The sequence below is a fragment of the Rhinoderma darwinii genome, chromosome 1 (assembly GCF_050947455.1).
Source record: "Rhinoderma darwinii isolate aRhiDar2 chromosome 1, aRhiDar2.hap1, whole genome shotgun sequence".
Lineage (NCBI taxonomy): Eukaryota > Metazoa > Chordata > Amphibia > Anura > Rhinodermatidae > Rhinoderma > Rhinoderma darwinii.
The window spans coordinates 215,523,892-215,543,446 of NC_134687.1; the positions used below are offsets into that span (position 1 = coordinate 215,523,892).

At 40.9% G+C, this 19,555-nt stretch overlaps 1 protein-coding gene across 2 annotated transcripts in view; it reads right to left on the minus strand.

Moving 5' to 3' along the window:
* The window catches only part of INTS10 (integrator complex subunit 10), a 66,532-nt gene that overhangs the window by 26,374 nt on the left and 20,603 nt on the right, over positions 1-19,555 (minus strand). For both annotated transcript variants that reach the window (XM_075861542.1, XM_075861533.1), the window contains exons 5-8: positions 16,487-16,568; positions 15,945-16,085; positions 15,625-15,796; positions 6,609-6,778 (exon numbers count right to left, since the gene is read on the minus strand). In XM_075861542.1, coding sequence (XP_075717657.1) covers positions 6,609-6,778; positions 15,625-15,796; positions 15,945-16,085; positions 16,487-16,568 — 565 coding nt within the window. The remainder of the gene's footprint in view (positions 1-6,608; positions 6,779-15,624; positions 15,797-15,944; positions 16,086-16,486; positions 16,569-19,555) is intronic.

The window sequence follows — 19,555 nt, forward strand, 5'->3', positions numbered from 1 at the left end:
TACTGTGCATCCCTAACCGGTTCGATACCGCTATTTCCTGTATTTCGATACTGAGCTGCGCAGCCGCACAGCTCAGTATAGTAATACATGAATGTATGGGAGCGCGGCTGCGGCTGTGTAATTCAGCCACAGCCCCGCTCCTGAGTCATAAGTTCGCGGGGTCAGGATGATGCGATGCGGCCGGCGCTGCACTGATGAGCGGCGGCACTGAAGACCGAACATGGCGGGCGCACTACAAAACACCCCCATGTTCTGTCTCCAGTGCCTGAACTGCCGCTCATTAGTGCAGCGCCGGCCGCACCTCCTCCTCATGCTGACAGCGCACGCACTTCCTGTCAGGAGCGGGGCAATGGCTGTATTACACAGCCGCAGCCCCGCTCTATAACGGCGGAGATCAGAGAAACCTCTCATCTCCGCCGTTATTCTCCTGAATGCTGCGATCACAGCTGACTGCAGCATTCAGGAGAAAATGAGCAGGGGGGATGCCCCTGGATCGCGTCACAGGGAATTCCTGTGACGCGATCGAGGGCCATACCATATATGGGCAGACAGCTCCGGGTCTATTGACGGACCCCAGGGCTGTCTTACCATATTTCTTGTTGTTAGGGCATACTGAGGTATGTCCTAACAACTGCCTGTATGCTATCTGTCCACAGGCTAATGTACTGGCACATATCTGATATATGTCAGTACATTAAAGAGGCTCTGTCACCAGATTTTGCAACCCCTATCTGCTATTGCAGCAGATCGGCGCTGCAATGTAGATTACAGTAACGTTTTTTTTTTTAAAAAAACTAGCATTTTTGGCCAAGTTATGACCATTTTTGTATTTATGCAAATGAGGCTTGCAAAAGTCCAAGTGGGCGTGTTTAAAGTAAAAGTCCAACTGGGCGTGTATTGTGTATGTACATCGGGGCGTTTTTACTACTTTTACTAGCTGGGCGTTCTGACGAGAAGTATCATCCACTTCTCTTCAGAACACCCAGCTTCTGGCAGTGCAGACACACAGCGTGCTCTCGAGAGATCACGCTGTGACGTCACTCACTTCCTGCCCCAAGTCCTGCATCGTGTCGGACCAGCGAGGACACATCGACACCAGAGGCTACAGTTGATTCTGCAGCAGCATCGGCGTTTGCAGGTAAGTCGATGTAGCTACTTACCTGCAAACGCTGATGCTGCTGCAGAATCAACTGTAGCCTCTGGTGCCGATGTGTCCTCGCTCGTCCAACACGATGTAGGACCTGTGAGTGACGTCACAGCGTGATCGAGAACACGCTGTGTGTCTGCACTGCCAGAAGTTGGTCAAAAATGGTCATAACTTGGCAAAAAATGCTCGTTTTTTAAAAATAAAAACGTTACTGTAATCTACATTGCAGCGCCTATCTGCTGCAATAGCAGATAGGGGTTGCAAAATCTGGTGACAGAGCCTCTTTAAAGTTTAAAAATAAAGTAAAAACAAAGTATTGTTAAATTTAAAAAAAAATACACATACACCCATTTTTTACAATAAACATTAAAATAAGTCTCAATACATAAAATATTCACATTCAGTAATGGCGCGCACAACAATTTTTTTTGCATCATTTATGATGTGTACGCTGTAAAAAAAATGAAATAAACACTGCTTTCATTCACTTATTAATGTGAGGTATGATGAATTTACCCTCCATGTTCCTCACATTAATAGTAATTAACCCCATCATGTACCTCACACATTAACCCATTATGACTGAGAAACATGATGGGATTACCATTAATGTGAGGTGCGTTCAAAATTCATCACACGTCGCGCCTCACATCAGAAAAACGGAAGATTTTTTTTTTTTATTACTGTTGGCAAAAGTATCGAAATTGGTATCGAAATCGCAATACTAAACGAAGTATCGGTATCGAAGTCCAAATTCTGGTATCGTGACATCCCTATATGGGATATGTGAACTAGTAACTATTTTGGGTGGTATAACGATCTGTTTTACAACTAGATACATTTAAATTTAGAAAAATGCATATTTTTGAAAATTTTCTCTAAATTTTGTTCTTTTTCACAACTAAACAGAATATATCGATAAAATTTTACCACTAACTTCAACTACAATGTGTCACGGGAAAACAATCTCCGAATCTCTTGAAAAAAATAAAAGCTTTCCAAAGATATCGTCACAAAGGGACACACGTCAGATTTGAAAAAAATGGCCTGGTCCATTAGGCGATAATAGGCGGTGGCCTTAAGGGGTTAAAATACATAATTTAAAAGCATTCTCTACTTTACACTCAATGTTGAGCAACACTGTTTGTGAATGGTCAAAGTTTCCCCTCATCAAGTCTACAAATCCCACCTATCAAGAAAGAGGAAATGTTTGCCTATATGTAAAATCCTGCGTGATGAGATCTGTGAGAGAAATCATCATGTGGAGTCCTATGGATGGAAATAAGGGAGAAAGAATAATAAAATATTGATAGGAGTTTGTTAGCCCCTTCAGGACTGAGCCTGTTTTGGCCTTGAGGACGAAGCCGATTTTCTCAAATCTGACATGTGTTACCTTATGTAGTAATAACTTTGGAAATGCTTATACCTATCCAAGTGATTCTGAGAAGGTTTTCTCGTGACATATTGTACTTTATGTTAGTAAAAAAATTTGGTCGATAAATTTAGTATTTGTGTGTGGAAAAACACCAAAATTGAGAAAATTTGCAAAAATTTGCGTTTTTGGAAAATTAGATGTATTTGCTTGTAAGTCAGACAGTAATACCACACAAAATAGTTACTATTTCATATATCCCATATGTTTACTTTGTTTCCATCGTTTTTTGAACATTCTTTTATTTTTCTAGGACGTTATAAGGCTTAGAACTTTAGCAGCAATTTCTCATATTTTCAAGAAAATTTCAAAAGCCCATTTTTTCAGGGACCAGTTGAGTTCTGAAGCAGCTTTGAGGGCCTTATATATTAGAAAGACCCAATAGCTCACCCCATTTTGAAAACTGCACCCCTCAAAGTTTCCAAAACAGCATTCAGAAAGTGTTTTAACCCCATAGGCGTTTCTCAGGAATTAAAGCAACGTAGAGGTGAAATTTACAAATTTCATTTCTTTTTGCCAAAATTCATTTGTAATACAGTTTTTCTGTAACACAGAATGTTTCACCCGAGAAACGCAACTGAAGCACAGGCCTCAGGAGCACCTAGTGGATTTTGGGGCCTTTTTTTAAATATATATATTTTAGACACCATGTCAGGTTTGAAGAGCTCCTGTAGTGCCAAAACAGTAAAAACAAAAACAAAAGTGACCCCATTTTGGAAACTACACCCCTCAATGAATTTATCTAGGGGTATAGTTAGCATTTTGACCCTCCAGTTTTTATGCTAAATGTATTTGAATTAGTCTGTGAAGATGAAAATCTCCTTTTTTTCAGAGAAAAAGTAGAAATATTTAATTTTCACAAGGGATAAATGAGAAATAACACCCTAGCATTTGTAAAGCAATTTCTCCCGATTACGGCAATATCCCATATGTGGTTACGGCAATATCCCATATGTGGTAATAAACTGCTGTTTGGTCCCACAGCAGGGCTCAGAAGAGAAGGAGCATCATTTGGATTTTGGAGCGCTGATTTTGCTGTATTCGTTTTCAGTGCCGTGTCACGTTTGCAATGAACTGGAGGGACAAAAACCATGGAAACCACACAAAAGTGACCCCATTTTGAAAACGACACCCCTCATGGAATTTATCTAGGGGTATAGTTAGAATTTTGACCCCACAGTTTTTATGCTAAATGTATTTGAATTAGTCTGTGAAGATGATAATCTACTTTTTTTTCAGAAAAAAACGTAGACATTTTTAATTTTTACAAGGAATAAAGGAGAAAACACACCCCAGCATTTGCAAAGCAATTTCTCCCGATTACGGAAATACCCCATATGTGGTAATAAACGGTTGTTTGAACCCAAAGCGGGACTTAGAAGTGAAGGAGCACTATTTGGCTTTTGGAGCGAAGATTTAGCTGGAATAGTTTTCGGGTGTCATGTCGCATTTGCAAAGCCTCTGAGAGACCAAAACCGTGAAAATACCCCAAAAGTGACCCCATTTGGGAAACGACACCACTTAAGGAATCTATCTAGGGGTATAGTGAGCATTTAGACCCCACAGGTCTTTTTCAGAATTTATCACAATTAGGCCGTGAAAATGAACATCAATATTATTCCCACTAAAATGTTTTTTTTTTAAATTTTCATAAAGAACAAAAGGAGGAAAAAGCACCCCAACATTTGTAAAGCAATTTCTCCCGAGTACGGCTATACACCACGTGGTCATAAATGTTTTATTAGAAATTAATTAACCCTTTCTGGACCGATCAATTTTTTGCTTTTTTATTTTCGTTTTTCACTCCCCGCCTTCCAACAGCCATAAAGTTTTTATTTTTCCGTCAAAGTTGTGAGGACTCATTTCTTGCGTGACCTACTGTAGTTTTTATTGTTACGTACAACTTTTTGAGCACTTTTTAGAAAAAAAAAAAATTCACTAATAACAACTTTTTTTTTTCTACACATTTTATTGTACAATACACTGCAATACTAATGTATTGCCGTATATTGTCATTATATACAAGCTCCTGTAACAGCGCGATCGCTGTTCCTGTCCGTTAGTCCCGGGTGTCAGCTGTAATACACAGCTGACACCCGCAACGTATGGCGCAGGCTCAGATCGTGAGCCCGCTCCATACATCCTCCCACGCGCACCACGACATGCTATTAAGTTGTGGTGCACGAAGGGGTTAATGCGCAACGGGTGGTGCGGAGTGAAAATTAAAATTTTCCACTGATATGCCATTTGAGTGCACAAAATGTTGTGCCCAGTTTGTGCCACTGAAGACAAATACCTCATAAAATATTAGTCTCCCGGGTATGGCGATGCCAGATCTGTGGAGATAAACTGCTGTTTGGGTAAGCTGTAGGGCTCAGAAGGGAGGGAGCGCCATTTGGCTTTTGGAGCGCAAATTTAGGTTGGTAGTAGTTCTGTTTGGCGTTTTGCTGGTATTTCAGTTTATAATGTGGGGGCAAATGTAAACTGTACGGGGTACATCAGGGTACATGTTATCTGTGCGGAGTACATCAGGGTATAATAAGAGGGTATAATAATGGGGTAAATAAATAATAATCCGCAGATATGTGGCCAGCTTCGCACTGATAAATGGTGCCCAATCTTATCCACTTTTGGACACTCTGCACATTTTGCATCGCCATATTCTGAGAGCCAGAACTTCTTTATTTTTTCTCCACCGGAGCCGTGTGAGGGCTTATTTGTTGCGGGACAATCTGTAGTTTTCATTGGTACCATTTTGGGTTACAAGCGTTTTTTTTTATCACTTTCTATTACATTTTTTGGCAAGCAAGGTGACCAAGAACCAGCAATTCTGATAATGTATTTTATTATTTTTTTGTTTACACCGTTCACCCTGTGCTATAAATGACAATTTTACTTCATGCTGCAGGTCAATGTGATTACGGCGATACCATATCTATATAGTTTTTTTTACGTTTTGCAGCGTTTGTGCAATAAAATCACTTTTTTATAAAATAATTAATTTTTTGTCACCATGCTCAGAGCCATAACTTTTTTATTTTTCAGTCCAAAAAGCTGTGTAAGTGCTTGTTTTTTTGCGGGACAGGTTGTAATTTTTATTGGTACTATTTTGGCGTACATGCGACTTTTTGATCACTTTTCATTGTATATTTTGGGAGGGGTGATGACCAAAAAAAATGCTGGCATTGTTTTTTACTTTTTTTTGCGGTGTTCACCATGCGAGGAAAATAACATCAGTTTTATAGTTGGGGTTGTTACGAACGCGGTGATACCAAATGTGTGTACTTTAACGTGTTCATTTTTTTTCCTATAATAAAGGACGACTTATAGGAAAAAAAAAGCAGTTCTTGTTTTATAAAACATTTTTATGATCTTTTTGTTCTTGTCCCACTAGGGGACTACGAGACTTGCAGCTCTGATCACTGCTGGAACACATTACACTACCTACGTAGTGTAATGTGTTCTAACTGTCATTGTGACGCGGCAGTCACTCTGACGGGAAGCCTATGAGAACCAGCCTGCGGCAGGTCCCTCATAGGCTTCTGTAAATGGCAGCCTATGAGTAAATGGCAGCCTATGAGTAAATTGTCTGGCTAAACTCCTTAAATGCGGCGATCCCAATCGACCGCCGCATCGAAGGGGTTAACTGCCGAAATCAGCGGCGATGGGCCGCTGATCGGCAACAGGGAATGCAGGGCAGACACACTGCACAGTTAACCGCCGCGCGGCGGTTAACTGTCGAAGTTCAGACGTAACTGCACGTCAAGATGCGCGAAGTTACTGCTCACCTTGACGTGCAGTTATGTCAAGGTGCGGGCAGGGGTTAAAGGTCTCCAAGTAGAATTGAAGCAGTAGAACAATAAGGCAAATATCATTCAGATATAGACAAACCCCTAAGATTCATTTGTACCTAAATAGATAAAACGTAACAAAACCAAAAAAAAAAAAACGTTAATAATTTGACCGAAAGAGGACATTGAACAAAACGGTAACAGGTCCTCTTTGAAATAACCTACATAAAGCACGCACCTTGGAAGAGGGCAGGCTGAATAGCACTGATGTACTGGAAGACACTTTTGAAAAATATGAGCATGGTGGAATAGACAACCTGATTCTTATATTTTGCATGAGCTTCATTGTCAAAGTTGCCAATGTAACGATACAGTTCTTTCACGCGATGGAAAAGGTCGTTGAAATTCCTGAATAGAATAAAAAAAAATAAAAAAAATCACAAATCTACCAGAATCTTATAAACAAACAATCTTCAATTACAGGAAAGGAGAAATAAAAGGAGAGTAACGGTCTATTTAAAACTCTGACATACAACAGTGAGGCAATAGTTTGGTCCAGAATTATTTGGATAGTGCCAAGTTTTGGCATTTTATCTGTTTACCAAAACATATTGAAGATACAGTTAAATAAATCAATATGGCCTTAAAGTGCAGTCTCTCAGCTTTAGGCCTCATGCACACAACCGTAAAAACACCCGTTACTACGGGTCGTAATTACGACCCGAAATAACGGGCCCATAGACTTCTGTTGGCCACGGGTACCTTCCCGTTTTCTTACGGGAAGGTGCCCGTGCCGTTGAAAAAGATAGAACATGTTCTATTTTTTTTCTTTTACGGGCCGTGCTACTATACTTTATAATGGGAGCCCGGTCGAGTCGTAATTACGAGCACGGTCGTGTGCATGGGGCCTTAATTTGAGGGTATTCACATCCTAATTTGAGGAAGGGTTTAGGAATTACAACTCTGACCCCTTAAGGACGCAGCCTAGTTTTGGCCTTAAGGCTCAGAGCCCATTTTTCAAATCTGACATATTTCACTTTATGTGGTAATAACTTCGGAATGCTTAAACCTATCCAAGAGATTCTGAGACTGTTTTCTCGTGACACATTGGACTTTAGGTTAGTGGTAAAATTTGGTCGATATATATTCAGTGTTTATTTTTGAAAAATAGCAAAATTTAGAGAAAATTTGAAAAAATATATAATTTTTCTGAATTTAAATGCATCTGCTTGTAAGACAGAGGGTTATACCACCCAAAATAGTTACTAGTTCACATTTCCCATATGTTGGCATCATTTTTTGAACATTCTATTTTTTTTCTAGGACGTTACACGGCTTAGAACAGAAGCAGCAATTTCTTATATTTTGAATAAAATTTCAAAAGTCATTTTTTTTTTTGGTTAGGTACCAGTTCAGCTCTGAAGTTGCTTTGAGGGGCTTATATATTAGAAACCCCCATAAAACACCCCATTTTAAAAACTAGACCCCTCAAAGTATTCAAAACAGTATTTTGGAAAGTTGATTAACCCTTTAGGTGTTTCATAGGAATTTAAAGCAAAGTAGAGGTGAAATTTACAAATTTAATTTTTTTGCCAGTAAATCCTTTTTATTCCATTTTTTTCTGCAAAGCAGAAGGTTTTACCAGAGAAACGCAACTCAATATTTATTGCCCAGATTCTGCAGTTTTGAGAAATATCCCACATGTGGCCCTAGTGTTGTAATGGACAAGCACAGGCCTTCGAAGCAAAGGAGCACCTAGTGGATTTTGAGGCCTCCTTTTTATTACGCATGTCCGGTTTGAAGAGGTCTTGTGGTGCCAAAACAGAGGAAACCCCCCCAAAAGCAACCGTATTTGGCAAACTACACCCCTCAAGGAACTTATCGAGGGGTATAGTGGGCATTTAGATCCCACAGGTTTTTTGATGCATTTTGTGGAATTAGGCTATCAATTGAAAATCAAATTTTTCCAATAAAAGGTACGAATTCTTAATTTTGACAAGGAATAAAGGAGGAAAAACACCGCAATATTTGTAAAGCAATTTCTCCAGATTACGGCAATACCCCATAAGTGGTCATAAACTGCTGGTCGGACAAACGGCAGGGCTCAGAAAGGCAGGAGTGCTATTTGGCATGTAGAGTTTGCCGGATTGGTTTCTGGGCGCCATGTCACATTTGCAGGGCTTCGGAGGTACCAAAACAGGGGAAACCCCTTAAAAAAAGTGACTCCATTTTGGAAACTACACCCCTTGAGGAATTCATTGTAGTTTTCAAGTAGGGATGCACGGTGCATCGAAACTTCGATACTGTTTCGATACTCTGCATCCCTAAACGGTTCGATACCGCTATTTCCTGTATTTCGATACTGAGCTGCGCAGCCGCACAGCTCAGTATAGTAATACATTAATGTATGGGAGCGCGGCTGCGGCTGTGTAATTCAGCCACAGCCCCGCTCCTGAGTCCTGACAAGTGCGCAGGGTCAGGATGATGCGATGCGGCCAGCGCTGCACTAATGAGCGGCGGCACTGAAGACCGAACATGGCGGGCGCTCTACAAAACACCCCCATGTTCTGTCCTCAGTGCCTGAACCTCCGCTCATTAGTGCAGCGCCGGCCGCATCACCCCATGCTGACCGCGCGCGCACTTGCTGTCAGGAGCGGGGCAATGGTTGTATTACACAGCCGCAGCCCCGCTCTATAACGGCGGAGACCAGAGAAACCTCTCATCTCCGCCGTTATTCCCCTGAATGCTGCGATCACAGCTGACTGCAGCATTCAGGGGAAAGTGAGAAGGGGGGATGCCCCTGGATCGCGTCACAGGGAATTCCTGTGACGCGATCGAGAGCCATACCATATATGGGCAGACAGCCCAGGGTCTATTGACGGACGCCAGGGCTATCTTACCATATTTCCTGTTGTTAGGACATACCCAAGTATGTCCTAACAACTGCCTGTGTGCTATCTGTCCACAGGCTAATGTACTGGCACATATCTGATATATGTCAGTATATTAAAGTTTAAAAATAAAGTAAAAACAAAGTATTGTTAAAATTTTTAAAAAAATACACATTTCACCTTTTTTACAATAAACATTAAAATAAGTCTCAATACATAAAATATACACATTCAGTAATGGCGCGGCCGTAATAACCTGCACAACAATTTTTTTGCATCATTTATGATGTGTACGCTGTAAAAAAATGAAATAAACACGGCTTTCATTCACTTATTAATGTGAGGCGCGAGGTGCGATGAATTTACCCTCCATGTTCCTCACATTAAAAGTAATTAACCCCATCATGTACATCGCACATTAACCCATTATGACTGAGAAACATGATGGGATTAATTACTATTAATGTGAGGCGCATTCAAAATTCATCACACGTCGCGCCTCACATCAGAAAACGGAAGAATTTTTTTTTTATAACTGTTGGCAAAAGTATCGAAATTGGTATCGAAATCGCAATACTAAACGAAGTATCGGTATCGAAGTCCAAATTCTGGTATCGTGACATCCCTATTTTCAACGGGTGCATGCGACTTATTGATCAGTTTTTATAATGTTTTTAAGAGGCGTGGTGACTAAAAAACAGCAATTCTACTAATGTTTTCTTATTCCTTTTTTTTTTTTTTTTACAGCGTTCACCGTGCGCTATAAATGACATTCACTTTATTTTCCGGGGCAATACGATTACAGCGATGCCATATGTTTATTGTTTTTTTTTTAGGTCTTACGGCGTTTGCACAATAAAATACTTTATAAAAAAATCATTTACTTACTGCGTTGCCTTATTCTAAGAGCCGTAACTTTTTTATTTTTCCATTAAGAAAGCGGTGTGAGGACTTATTTTTTGCGTAACAAACTGTAGATTCGATCAGAACCATTTTTGGGTACATTCAACTTCTTGATCTCTTTTTATTCCATTTTTTAGGAGGTGAAGTGACAAAAAAAATTTGTCATTCTGGCATGGTTTATTATTATTTTCTTTTAGGGCGTTCACCGTGCGGGATAATTAACTGAATACCGTAGTTCAGGCCGCGGCGATACCAACTATGTATAGTTTATTTTTATTAATAAAAGGACTGATAAGGGAAAAAGGGGGATTTTTACACAAATTTTTTGTTACTCTTTTTTACTTTATTACTTTGTCCCACTAGGGGACTTGAGGGCAGGAGGCCGTGATCGCAATTCTAATATTAGAGCGGTCAGCTACTAGCTGACAGCAAGTATAGTGGGTCCTGACTTTGTCAGGACCCACTAGGCTTCCGTAGATGGTATAGTCAGACGCCATTATTAGGCCTCCGGCTGGCATAGCAACCATCGCCGCCCGCTATCATGTAGCGGGCAGTCGATGGTAGTTTAACCCCTAAGATGCCGCGATCGCTATGGAAAGCGGCTTCTAAGGGGTTAATCAGCGGGGACACCGCGATCGGTCCCCACTGAAGGAGCTGCAGCAATTGCTGTACAGGACAGCAGTCGTCACAGCTCCTGTATGTGTCCGGAGGAATGCCGAAATGGCCGTTCCTCCCGTGACGTACGATTAGGTCATGAAACAAAAACCTATTGGTACAAACAGGAAATGGTCTCGTCAAATTAAATGTAAATACATGAATGAAGTAAGAAACGAGATCCTCTGTAAAACCAAGTGTATCTTGGTGCACTGACCCTCAACATCTGATATAAAGCCTATAGGTGTGGGGTACAATTAACACAACAATGTAGCAGAAAGAAGAATAACAATCTTTATTGAAAAAATAACAGGATTAAAAAGATGAGTCATGCACAGCATGAGAATAAAACGTTCATCTGATGCCAGAGATACAAGTGCACCATGGGTAAATGAACACATATGTATGGTAGTAGCAATTGTGTTGAATATAGGGACCAAACAAATAAATTAGAAGTATAAACTAGAAAAAACAGAGACTTATGCAGCACAAGTGAACAAAATGAATGGATGAATACATTGGTGAGATCTCTGTATGTCAGTACAGATCAGGTCCATAAAAACAACACAGGAAGATAAATGTAGCTGGTCACATACCCATGGTGATGTCTCAGGCAGGAGAGATCGTCAGACCCGACGCGCGTTTCGGCGGGATGCCTTCGTCCGGGGGCTACTACCATACATATGTGTTCATTTACCCATGGTGCACTTGTATCTCTGGCATCAGATTAACGTTTTATTCTCATGCTGTGCATGACTCATCTTTTTAATCCTGTTATTTTTTCAATAAAGATTGTTATTCTTCTTTCTGCTACATTGTTGTGTTAATTGTACCCCACACCTATAGGCTTTAGATTAGGTCATGAAGCACGAACGATGCAGTTACTATGACCTAATAGTACGTCCAGGAGCGCCAAGGGGTTAATATGTAGCTGCCTATTTTTCAAGGGACCAAAAGGTAATAGGACAATTATCTGAAAAGCTATTTAATGGTCTGCATGGGCTATTCCCTCATTAATCCATCATCAATTAAGCAGGTAAAAGGTCTGGAGTTAATTCCAGGTGTGGCATTTGCATTTGGAAGCTGCTGCTGTGAACCGACAACATGAGGTCAAAGGAGATCTCAATGCAAGTGAAACAGACCATTGTTAGGCTGAAAAAAATTAAGAAATCCATCAGAGAGCACAAAACGTTAAAAGTGGCCAAATCAACAAAAAAAAAAAAAAAAAGAAGCGCGCTGGTGATCTCGTAAACTCCAAAAGGCCTGGCTGTCCACGGAAGACGACAATGGTGGAGGATCGCAGACACAACATCTACCCACGTGAAGAACACTCTCCTGGAAGTAGGCGTATCAGTATCTAAGTCTACCATAAAGAGAAGACTTCATGAGAGCAAATACAGAGGGTTCACCGCGTGGTGCAAACCATTAATCACCCTCAAAAATAGAAAGGCCAGATTAGACTTTGCCAAACAAGTTCTGGAACAGCATTCTTTGGACAGATGAAACTAAGATCAACCTGTACCAGAATGATGGGAGGAAGAAAGTATGGAGAAGGCTTGGAACGGCTCATGATCCAAAACACACCACATCCTCTGTAAAACATGTTGGAGGCAGTGTGATGGCATGGGCATGCATGGCTGCCAAAGGAACTAGGTCATTAGTATTTATTGATGATGTGACCGTAGACAGACGCAGCCGGATGAATTCTGAAGTGTTCAGTGATTTACTTTCTGTTCAGATTCAACCAAATGCAGCAAGCTTGATTGTACGTCGCTTCACAGTACAGATGGACAATGACCCAAAACATACTGCGAAAGCAACCCAGGAGTTTAAGGCAAAGAAGTGGAATATTCTGCAATGGCCAAGTCAATCACCAGATCTCAACCCGATCGAGAATGCATTTCACTTTAAGACAAAACTTAACCCCTTACCGCACTGGTACGTCCTGTATTGCAGTGCTTTAAGGTACCGGGACGTACCGGTGCGTCCTTGCTAAAAACTGTGACCCTGTCAAAAGGACAGGGTGACAGAACTGTGCCGTCAACGGTTTATGACAGTTGATCGGCACAGTAAGACAGCAGGGGACCAATTACAGCAGTCCCCGGCCGATGATTGCTGTGATTGGTCAGTCACAGCAGACTGACCAATCACAGCTCCCTGAGATGGTGTATGTTATAGCGCCATCACCACCGGGTATCACCTGTCTGACACCCCGCTGTAACGGCCAGGACCAGAGCTAGGCTCCGATCCGGCCGATTAACTCCTTAGATGCAGCAATTGCTTTGAAAAATATCAGAATTGCTGGTTGCTGGTCACCTTGCTTGCCAAAAAAATGAAATAAATCGCATGAACCCCAAAATGGTACCAATGAAATCTACAGATTGCACTGCAACAAATAAGCCCTCCCACAGCTCCGGTGAAGAAAAATAAAAAATAAAGACGTTCTGGCTCTCAGAATATACCAACGCAAAATGTGCAAAGTGTCCAAAAGTGGATAACATCTGCCACCATTTATCAATGCGACACTGGCCACAGATCTATGACATATTTATTTACCCCATTATTGTACCCCGCACAGATTACATATGCCCCCACATTCTAAACAGAAATACCAGCAAAACCCCCAAACAAAACTACCACTAACCAAAATCTGCACTCCAAAAGCCAAATGGCTCTCCCTCCCTTCTGAGCCCTGCAGCGTGCCCAAACAGCAGTTTACGTCCACATATATGGCATCGCCAACCCCGGGAGAACCCGCTTAACAGTTTGAGGTATTTGTCTTCAGTGCCACGAACTGGGCACAACATATTGTGCACTAAAATAGCATATACCTGTGGAAATTTGCAATTTTTACTTTGCACCATCCACTGAGCAATCATTTCTAATAGGAAAACAAAACAAAACCTGTGTGGTCAAAATGCTCACTACACCCCTTAATAAAATGCCTTCAGGGGTGCAGTTTCCAAAATAGGGGTCACTACTTGGGGTTTGTTTTACTATTTGACACCAGAGCCCTGCCATTGTGGGCTAATGCTGTGAAAATCACCAAAATATGTCTCACATTCGCCTTTCACTCCTAAGCCCTGTCATATGTCCAGGCAAATGATAAATGCCATGAGGGGCGTAGTTTACAAAATGGGGTCACTTCTCAGGGTTTTACACTCTACTCTGGTACCTAAGGGGCTCTGCAAATGCGACATGGCGCCCAAAAAACAATCAACCAAAATCTACATGCCAAGTAGCACTCCTGCCATTCGGTGCCCTGCTGTGTGTCCAAGCAGCAGTTTATGACCACATATGGGGTATTGCCGCACTAGAGAGAAATTGCTTTACAATAGTTGGGGCGCTTTTTCTCCTTTATTCTTTGTGAAAATGAAAAAAATGCAACATTTTAGTGGAAAGAATGTAGATTTTCATTTTCACTGCATAATTCAGCAAAAAAACAGTGGGGTCAAAATGCTCACTGTACCGCTAGGTAAATTCGACGAGGGGCGTAGTTTCCCAAATGGGGTCACTTTTGTGGGGTTTGAACTGTTTTGGCCCCTCAGTGGCTTTGCACATGTGACATGGGGACGCAAACAATTCCAGCAAAACTTGAGCTCCAAAAGTCAAATGGTGCTCCGTCCTTTCTAAGCCCCGCCTTGTGTCCAAACCGCAGTTTATTACCACATATGGGGTATTGCTGTGCTCAGAAGAGTTTGCTTTACAAATGTTGGGGTGGTTTTTCTCCTTTATCTATTGTAAAAATGAAAAAATCTGAGCTAAAACTACATTTTATTAGGAAAAAAAGATTTTCAATTTTACAGCATAATTCCCAAAAAAATTTGGAAAACCCGTGTGGGGTAAAAATGCTAACTATACCCCTAGAAAAATTCCTTGAGGGGCGTGTAGTTTTGGGGGGGTTTCCACTGTTATGGTCCCTCCATGGCTTTGCAAACACAACATGGCACCGAAAATCCAAATGGGGCTCGTTCCCTTCGGAGCCCTGCCGTGGGTCCAAACAGCAGTTTATTACCAAATATGGGGTATTTCCGTAATCGGGAGACATTGCTTTACAAATGTTGGGGTGCATTTTCTCCTTTATTCCTTGTAAAAACTAAAACATTGTATGTTTTTTCAGAAAAAAAAGTAGATTTTCACAGACTAGTTCCAATAAATTTAGCCAAAAATCTGTGGGCTCAACTATACCTCTAGAAAATTCCTTGAGAGGTGTAGTTTCCAAAATGGGGTCACTTTTGGGGGGTTCTCACTGATTTGGTAGCACAAGACCTCTTCAAACCTGACATGGTGCCTAAAATATATTCTAATAAAATACAAGCCCCAAAATTTGCTTCTGAGGCCTGTGTTTCAGTCCATTACTACACTAGGGCCACATGTGGGATATTTCTAAAAACGGCAGAAACTGGGCAATAAGTATGGAGTTGCATTTCTCTGGTAAAACCTTCTGTGTTACAGAAAAAAACTATTACAAATGAATTTCGTAAAAAAAAAAAATTTGTACAATTCACCTCTACTTTGCTTTATTTCCTGTGAAACGCCTAAAGGGTTAAAATAATTTCTGAATGCTGTGAGGGGTGCCGTATTAAACCTGAAAGTCTACACTTCAATTGCATCTCAGTTGTTTCATTTCAAATCCAGTGTGGTGGCATGCGGAGCCCAAATCATGAAGATTGTGTCGCTGTCTAAATAATTCTGGACCTAACTATATATTATATGCAAACAAACAATCCTACTATCTTCTATATCATGTATTCTTATGAATCGAGAAATGACAAGAGAATTCGGATGATTAGTATACACTCTGACCTGGTTCCCTTGTCCATCTGCCATTCACATCGCTTTCCGACCACAGATAGGATTTTAAAAAGTCGATCCCAAGGGTCCAGTATCTGTGAAGATTTCTCGGTCAGACCCTCAATAATATATTTCTGGGAGCTTCGTTTGGTGGGCGATAGTAAATCGGAGGTCTCTTGTGTGCCTGAGTTTGAGGGAACGCTATATTAATAACCCTGTCACCACATATATGCCCTAGAGCAAAAATCTAAAATCAATGAGAAATGCGCATAAAACACGAATACTAAATGGTCCTGACTTTCCACATTTCTCATTTTGCGGACTCATCATACCTTGGTGTTGGCCGTCTGTCTGGGAGGATCGCGTTACATAATTAATATAAAATTCTGCCGCTTTGTTTAGGTATTTGTATAACAGGCTTAAGGGTAAGCGGACATCCTGGTTGTTAATAATAAGAGGTAGAACATCACACACTGGAAAAAAGAAAAAGCATTGGAATAAAAATGGTAGAAAATGCAGTATATGCTGGAATAATTGGTTGAGTCATTAGTAGTACCGATTCTACTATATAGTACTAAGTTGAACTGCTAAACCTAAAGTACAAGGCTTCGGACATTTATTAAGTGTTTCTGGAGAATTGGACACGTGACATATAGTAGTGCTCATAAGGGCAGACATCTTATTGCATCGGCAGTAATCATATCGAAGAGCGATACAGTCAGCCTCCCTATAGCCTGTAAAGTCTGCAAGAAAAATAGATTGCATTTGATTGCTTCCCACAGATAAGATACAATATATGTATATTGTCCCTTAAGAAGTGCCCTACTTTTTAGGTTGTTGATGTATTACCTACATTTTGTGTTCCTGTACTTACCAAACAATTTTCTGAAACAGTTTACAGGGGATTCCTGGTCTTCCAGACCCTCGGCTTCCAACAAAGTTTCACCCAAGCTAACCTGTCAAAGAAAAATAGAAAGAACTGACACCTCTTTCTGGTAAACCTAGATTTTAAAGGGTTCCATAGCAAAGTCGGGAATGCCCTTCTACTTTGTTTACAGTAAACTGAACAGCAGCAATAACTTTTTACCCATTAACGACCACATAAATCTTTCTATTTTTGCCTCTCTGCTTTTCAGCAGACGTAACATAGTGTGCCCGAACAGAAGGCTTACAGAACAGGCAGCAGTGGGGTCCTTTTTTACAGACCGTGGTGATCGTAGGATTAAACAGCTGGGATCAACATTTCCTCCGATCTCAGCTGTATTCAACGGGCTGCTCGAAGTACAGAAGTTGTTAGTAACAGATTAGAGGAGGAGCGCTCATAACCTTTTCCACAGTGACGCTAAAAGAAGCCGTTGTAGACTCCCGACCTGCACCACCTGACGTAAAAGGGCACTCAGGAAAAGGTTAATTGAGCAGCAACCAAAGGATGGAAAGATGTATCATATAATCTGCAAAAATGAAAACCCACATAGTAGAGCTAGTAAGCAGAAAACCACCATTGTGTTTTTCTGCACCTGAATGAGCCCCCCTCCCCCCTCCCCCCTCAGCCTTCAGACCCAATATCATTAGCTATAAATACTGTTGCATGCTTTGCCTTTATCAATGTAGTTTCAACATGACTAAAGCCGGCCATACACTAGACATTCTAGAAGGCTGAAAAGGCCGAAGTAGACCATTTTCTGACAACGGTCAGTGGAAACGTTGAACGGCCGTGTAGAATTTTTTTCAGTCATGGTCAGGTTGCAGTCCTTGAAAAGTCGTTTGTGACACACTACAGATCTACATCCCATCAATAGAAGTACAGAACAGGTTAAAGATCAAGGGAGGGATCGATCGATTTGTCGTTTTAACCTATGGAGTGGTTATTCATTCCAACAACCTTTACAGACCAACCATGAAAGGCAAGTCATTCAGAAAATGGCCGTCTCACATCACTAATGTATGCATGCATTATGTTATACAATGATTGGTAGAAACCAATTTTTTGTATTTAGACCAGCATTTTATTTTATCCCAATTCTCGGAGCCTGACAACAAATGGCAAAAAATATATTCTACCAAAGTACTTGTAATAGACCAGATACGTATTGTTAGCTACCGTTCACACGGTTAAAATTGCTGAGAAACACGTTTTTAAAAGAAAAGCGCAGTTCTGCAATTTCTCCATTCTGTCAGCTTCTTACCGAGCCAACTGAAAGGGGCCAGGGAGAGTGCACAGAGTGAGCAATCAGATTGGTTGTAATCGAGTGAATCTCAGGGCTTTTTAGGAAGTAAGGGAATGCAGGACTGTGGATAATGCTTTTTTAAGGGACTATGTCAGCAGTTTTGATGCCTCAAAACTGCTGCCAGAGCGATATAAAAAGGAGGGAACTGTAAACATACAACTCGCATGACCGAGTAAATGATGCTTAGTTACCCTGGCACAGAGATCGCAAGTGCCACTAAGGCGGAACTTGATGTGGAAGTGCTCCTGGCTTCTCTTTACTGCACGCTGCCAGCCCTGCCCCTCCGCTCTGAGTGACGGCTTTAGCGGTCTTCTGATTGGCTGATAGAGCTGTCTCTCAGAGCAGAGTGTAGTACAGCTTCGGCGGGGGAATCAAACATCTGTTTCTCGATCATGCAACTTGCTAGACCAAGACAAAAGGTATGTTTACAATGTCCTTCCCCTCCCCCAAAAGGCTGCAAAACTGCTAACAGATCCCTTTAAAACTGACAGCTAAGGAAAAATGCAGGGGAAGCTAAAACCACAAAAAAAAATAAGTATGCAGCTGGGGTGCTGATATGAGTGCTGTAAGAGGAAAGGATATGTGGAGAAAACAAAATTAGGATTTAAGGATAGTGACGTAAAAAAGGAAGGTTATCACCGATTGGATTAAATCCAGTTTGATGTCCTCCTACCAAGACTGGTATAATTTCAGATAATCTTATGGCCGTAATTTTTGTATATATCTTAAAACCCACATTTATACTTGAGATAGACCTATAAGACCCAGGATCAGTGGGATCTTCATCCTTTTTAGGTATCCTTTATATATGCCGTTTTACCCGTTTGTTGGCCTTCACAATACATAAAATTATATAATTTTAGTAGTGCACCCTGTACCTATAATACAATAAATTTATAAAAATTTGTATGTAAAGCCATTAGGGCCCAGGCTCTTGTCATTTGTTAGAGTTTTCATAGTATCTGCAAGCGTTATAGGCATTTTTCTAAACAGTATCTGATCCTTTTTTTTTTAAAGTCGGTATATTTAAATAATCTACTCATTTCGGGACTTACTCACACAGCGTGATCTCACGAGATCAAGCTGTGCTGTCATTCACAGAAACTTTACCTCCTGGCTGGAGGCAATGTCTATTCACTCTCAAGACACTTCAGTAAAGTAAATGTGGGTGTATGACAGCACAGCGTGATCTCGCGAGATCACGCTTTGCTGTGAATACAGATGGACATGAATGGAGAGAAGTGTATGACGCTGATTGGTCAGCGTCATACACTTCTCTTTACAATGCCCACTTGGTCAAAAGTAAAAAAAACGCCCATTTGGGCATTAAGAAACTAATTTGCATAAATCTAAAATTGTTCATAACTTGCTCAAAATTGATCGTTATTCAAAATAAAAACCACTGTTATCTACATTACAGCGCCGATCACATTACGTAGGAGATAGGCACTTATAATCTGGTGACAGAGCCTCTTGATACAAAAGGATATCATTTTATGCCCAATTAGTGCCTTAGCATATATTCTCAATAGGATTTAAAATAATTTTTAATATGATCTTCCCAAGCACTTTTAAAAACGTTTCGGAAGACTTTGGGGGGAATGGGAGGGATTCTGGCATAGAAAAGTTCCAAAAGAGCCCAATAGTTGTAAATTATGTTGCAAATTTGCAACTTTTTGGACTCTTTCTGTCATCGTCCGCTACCTTTGTGAAAA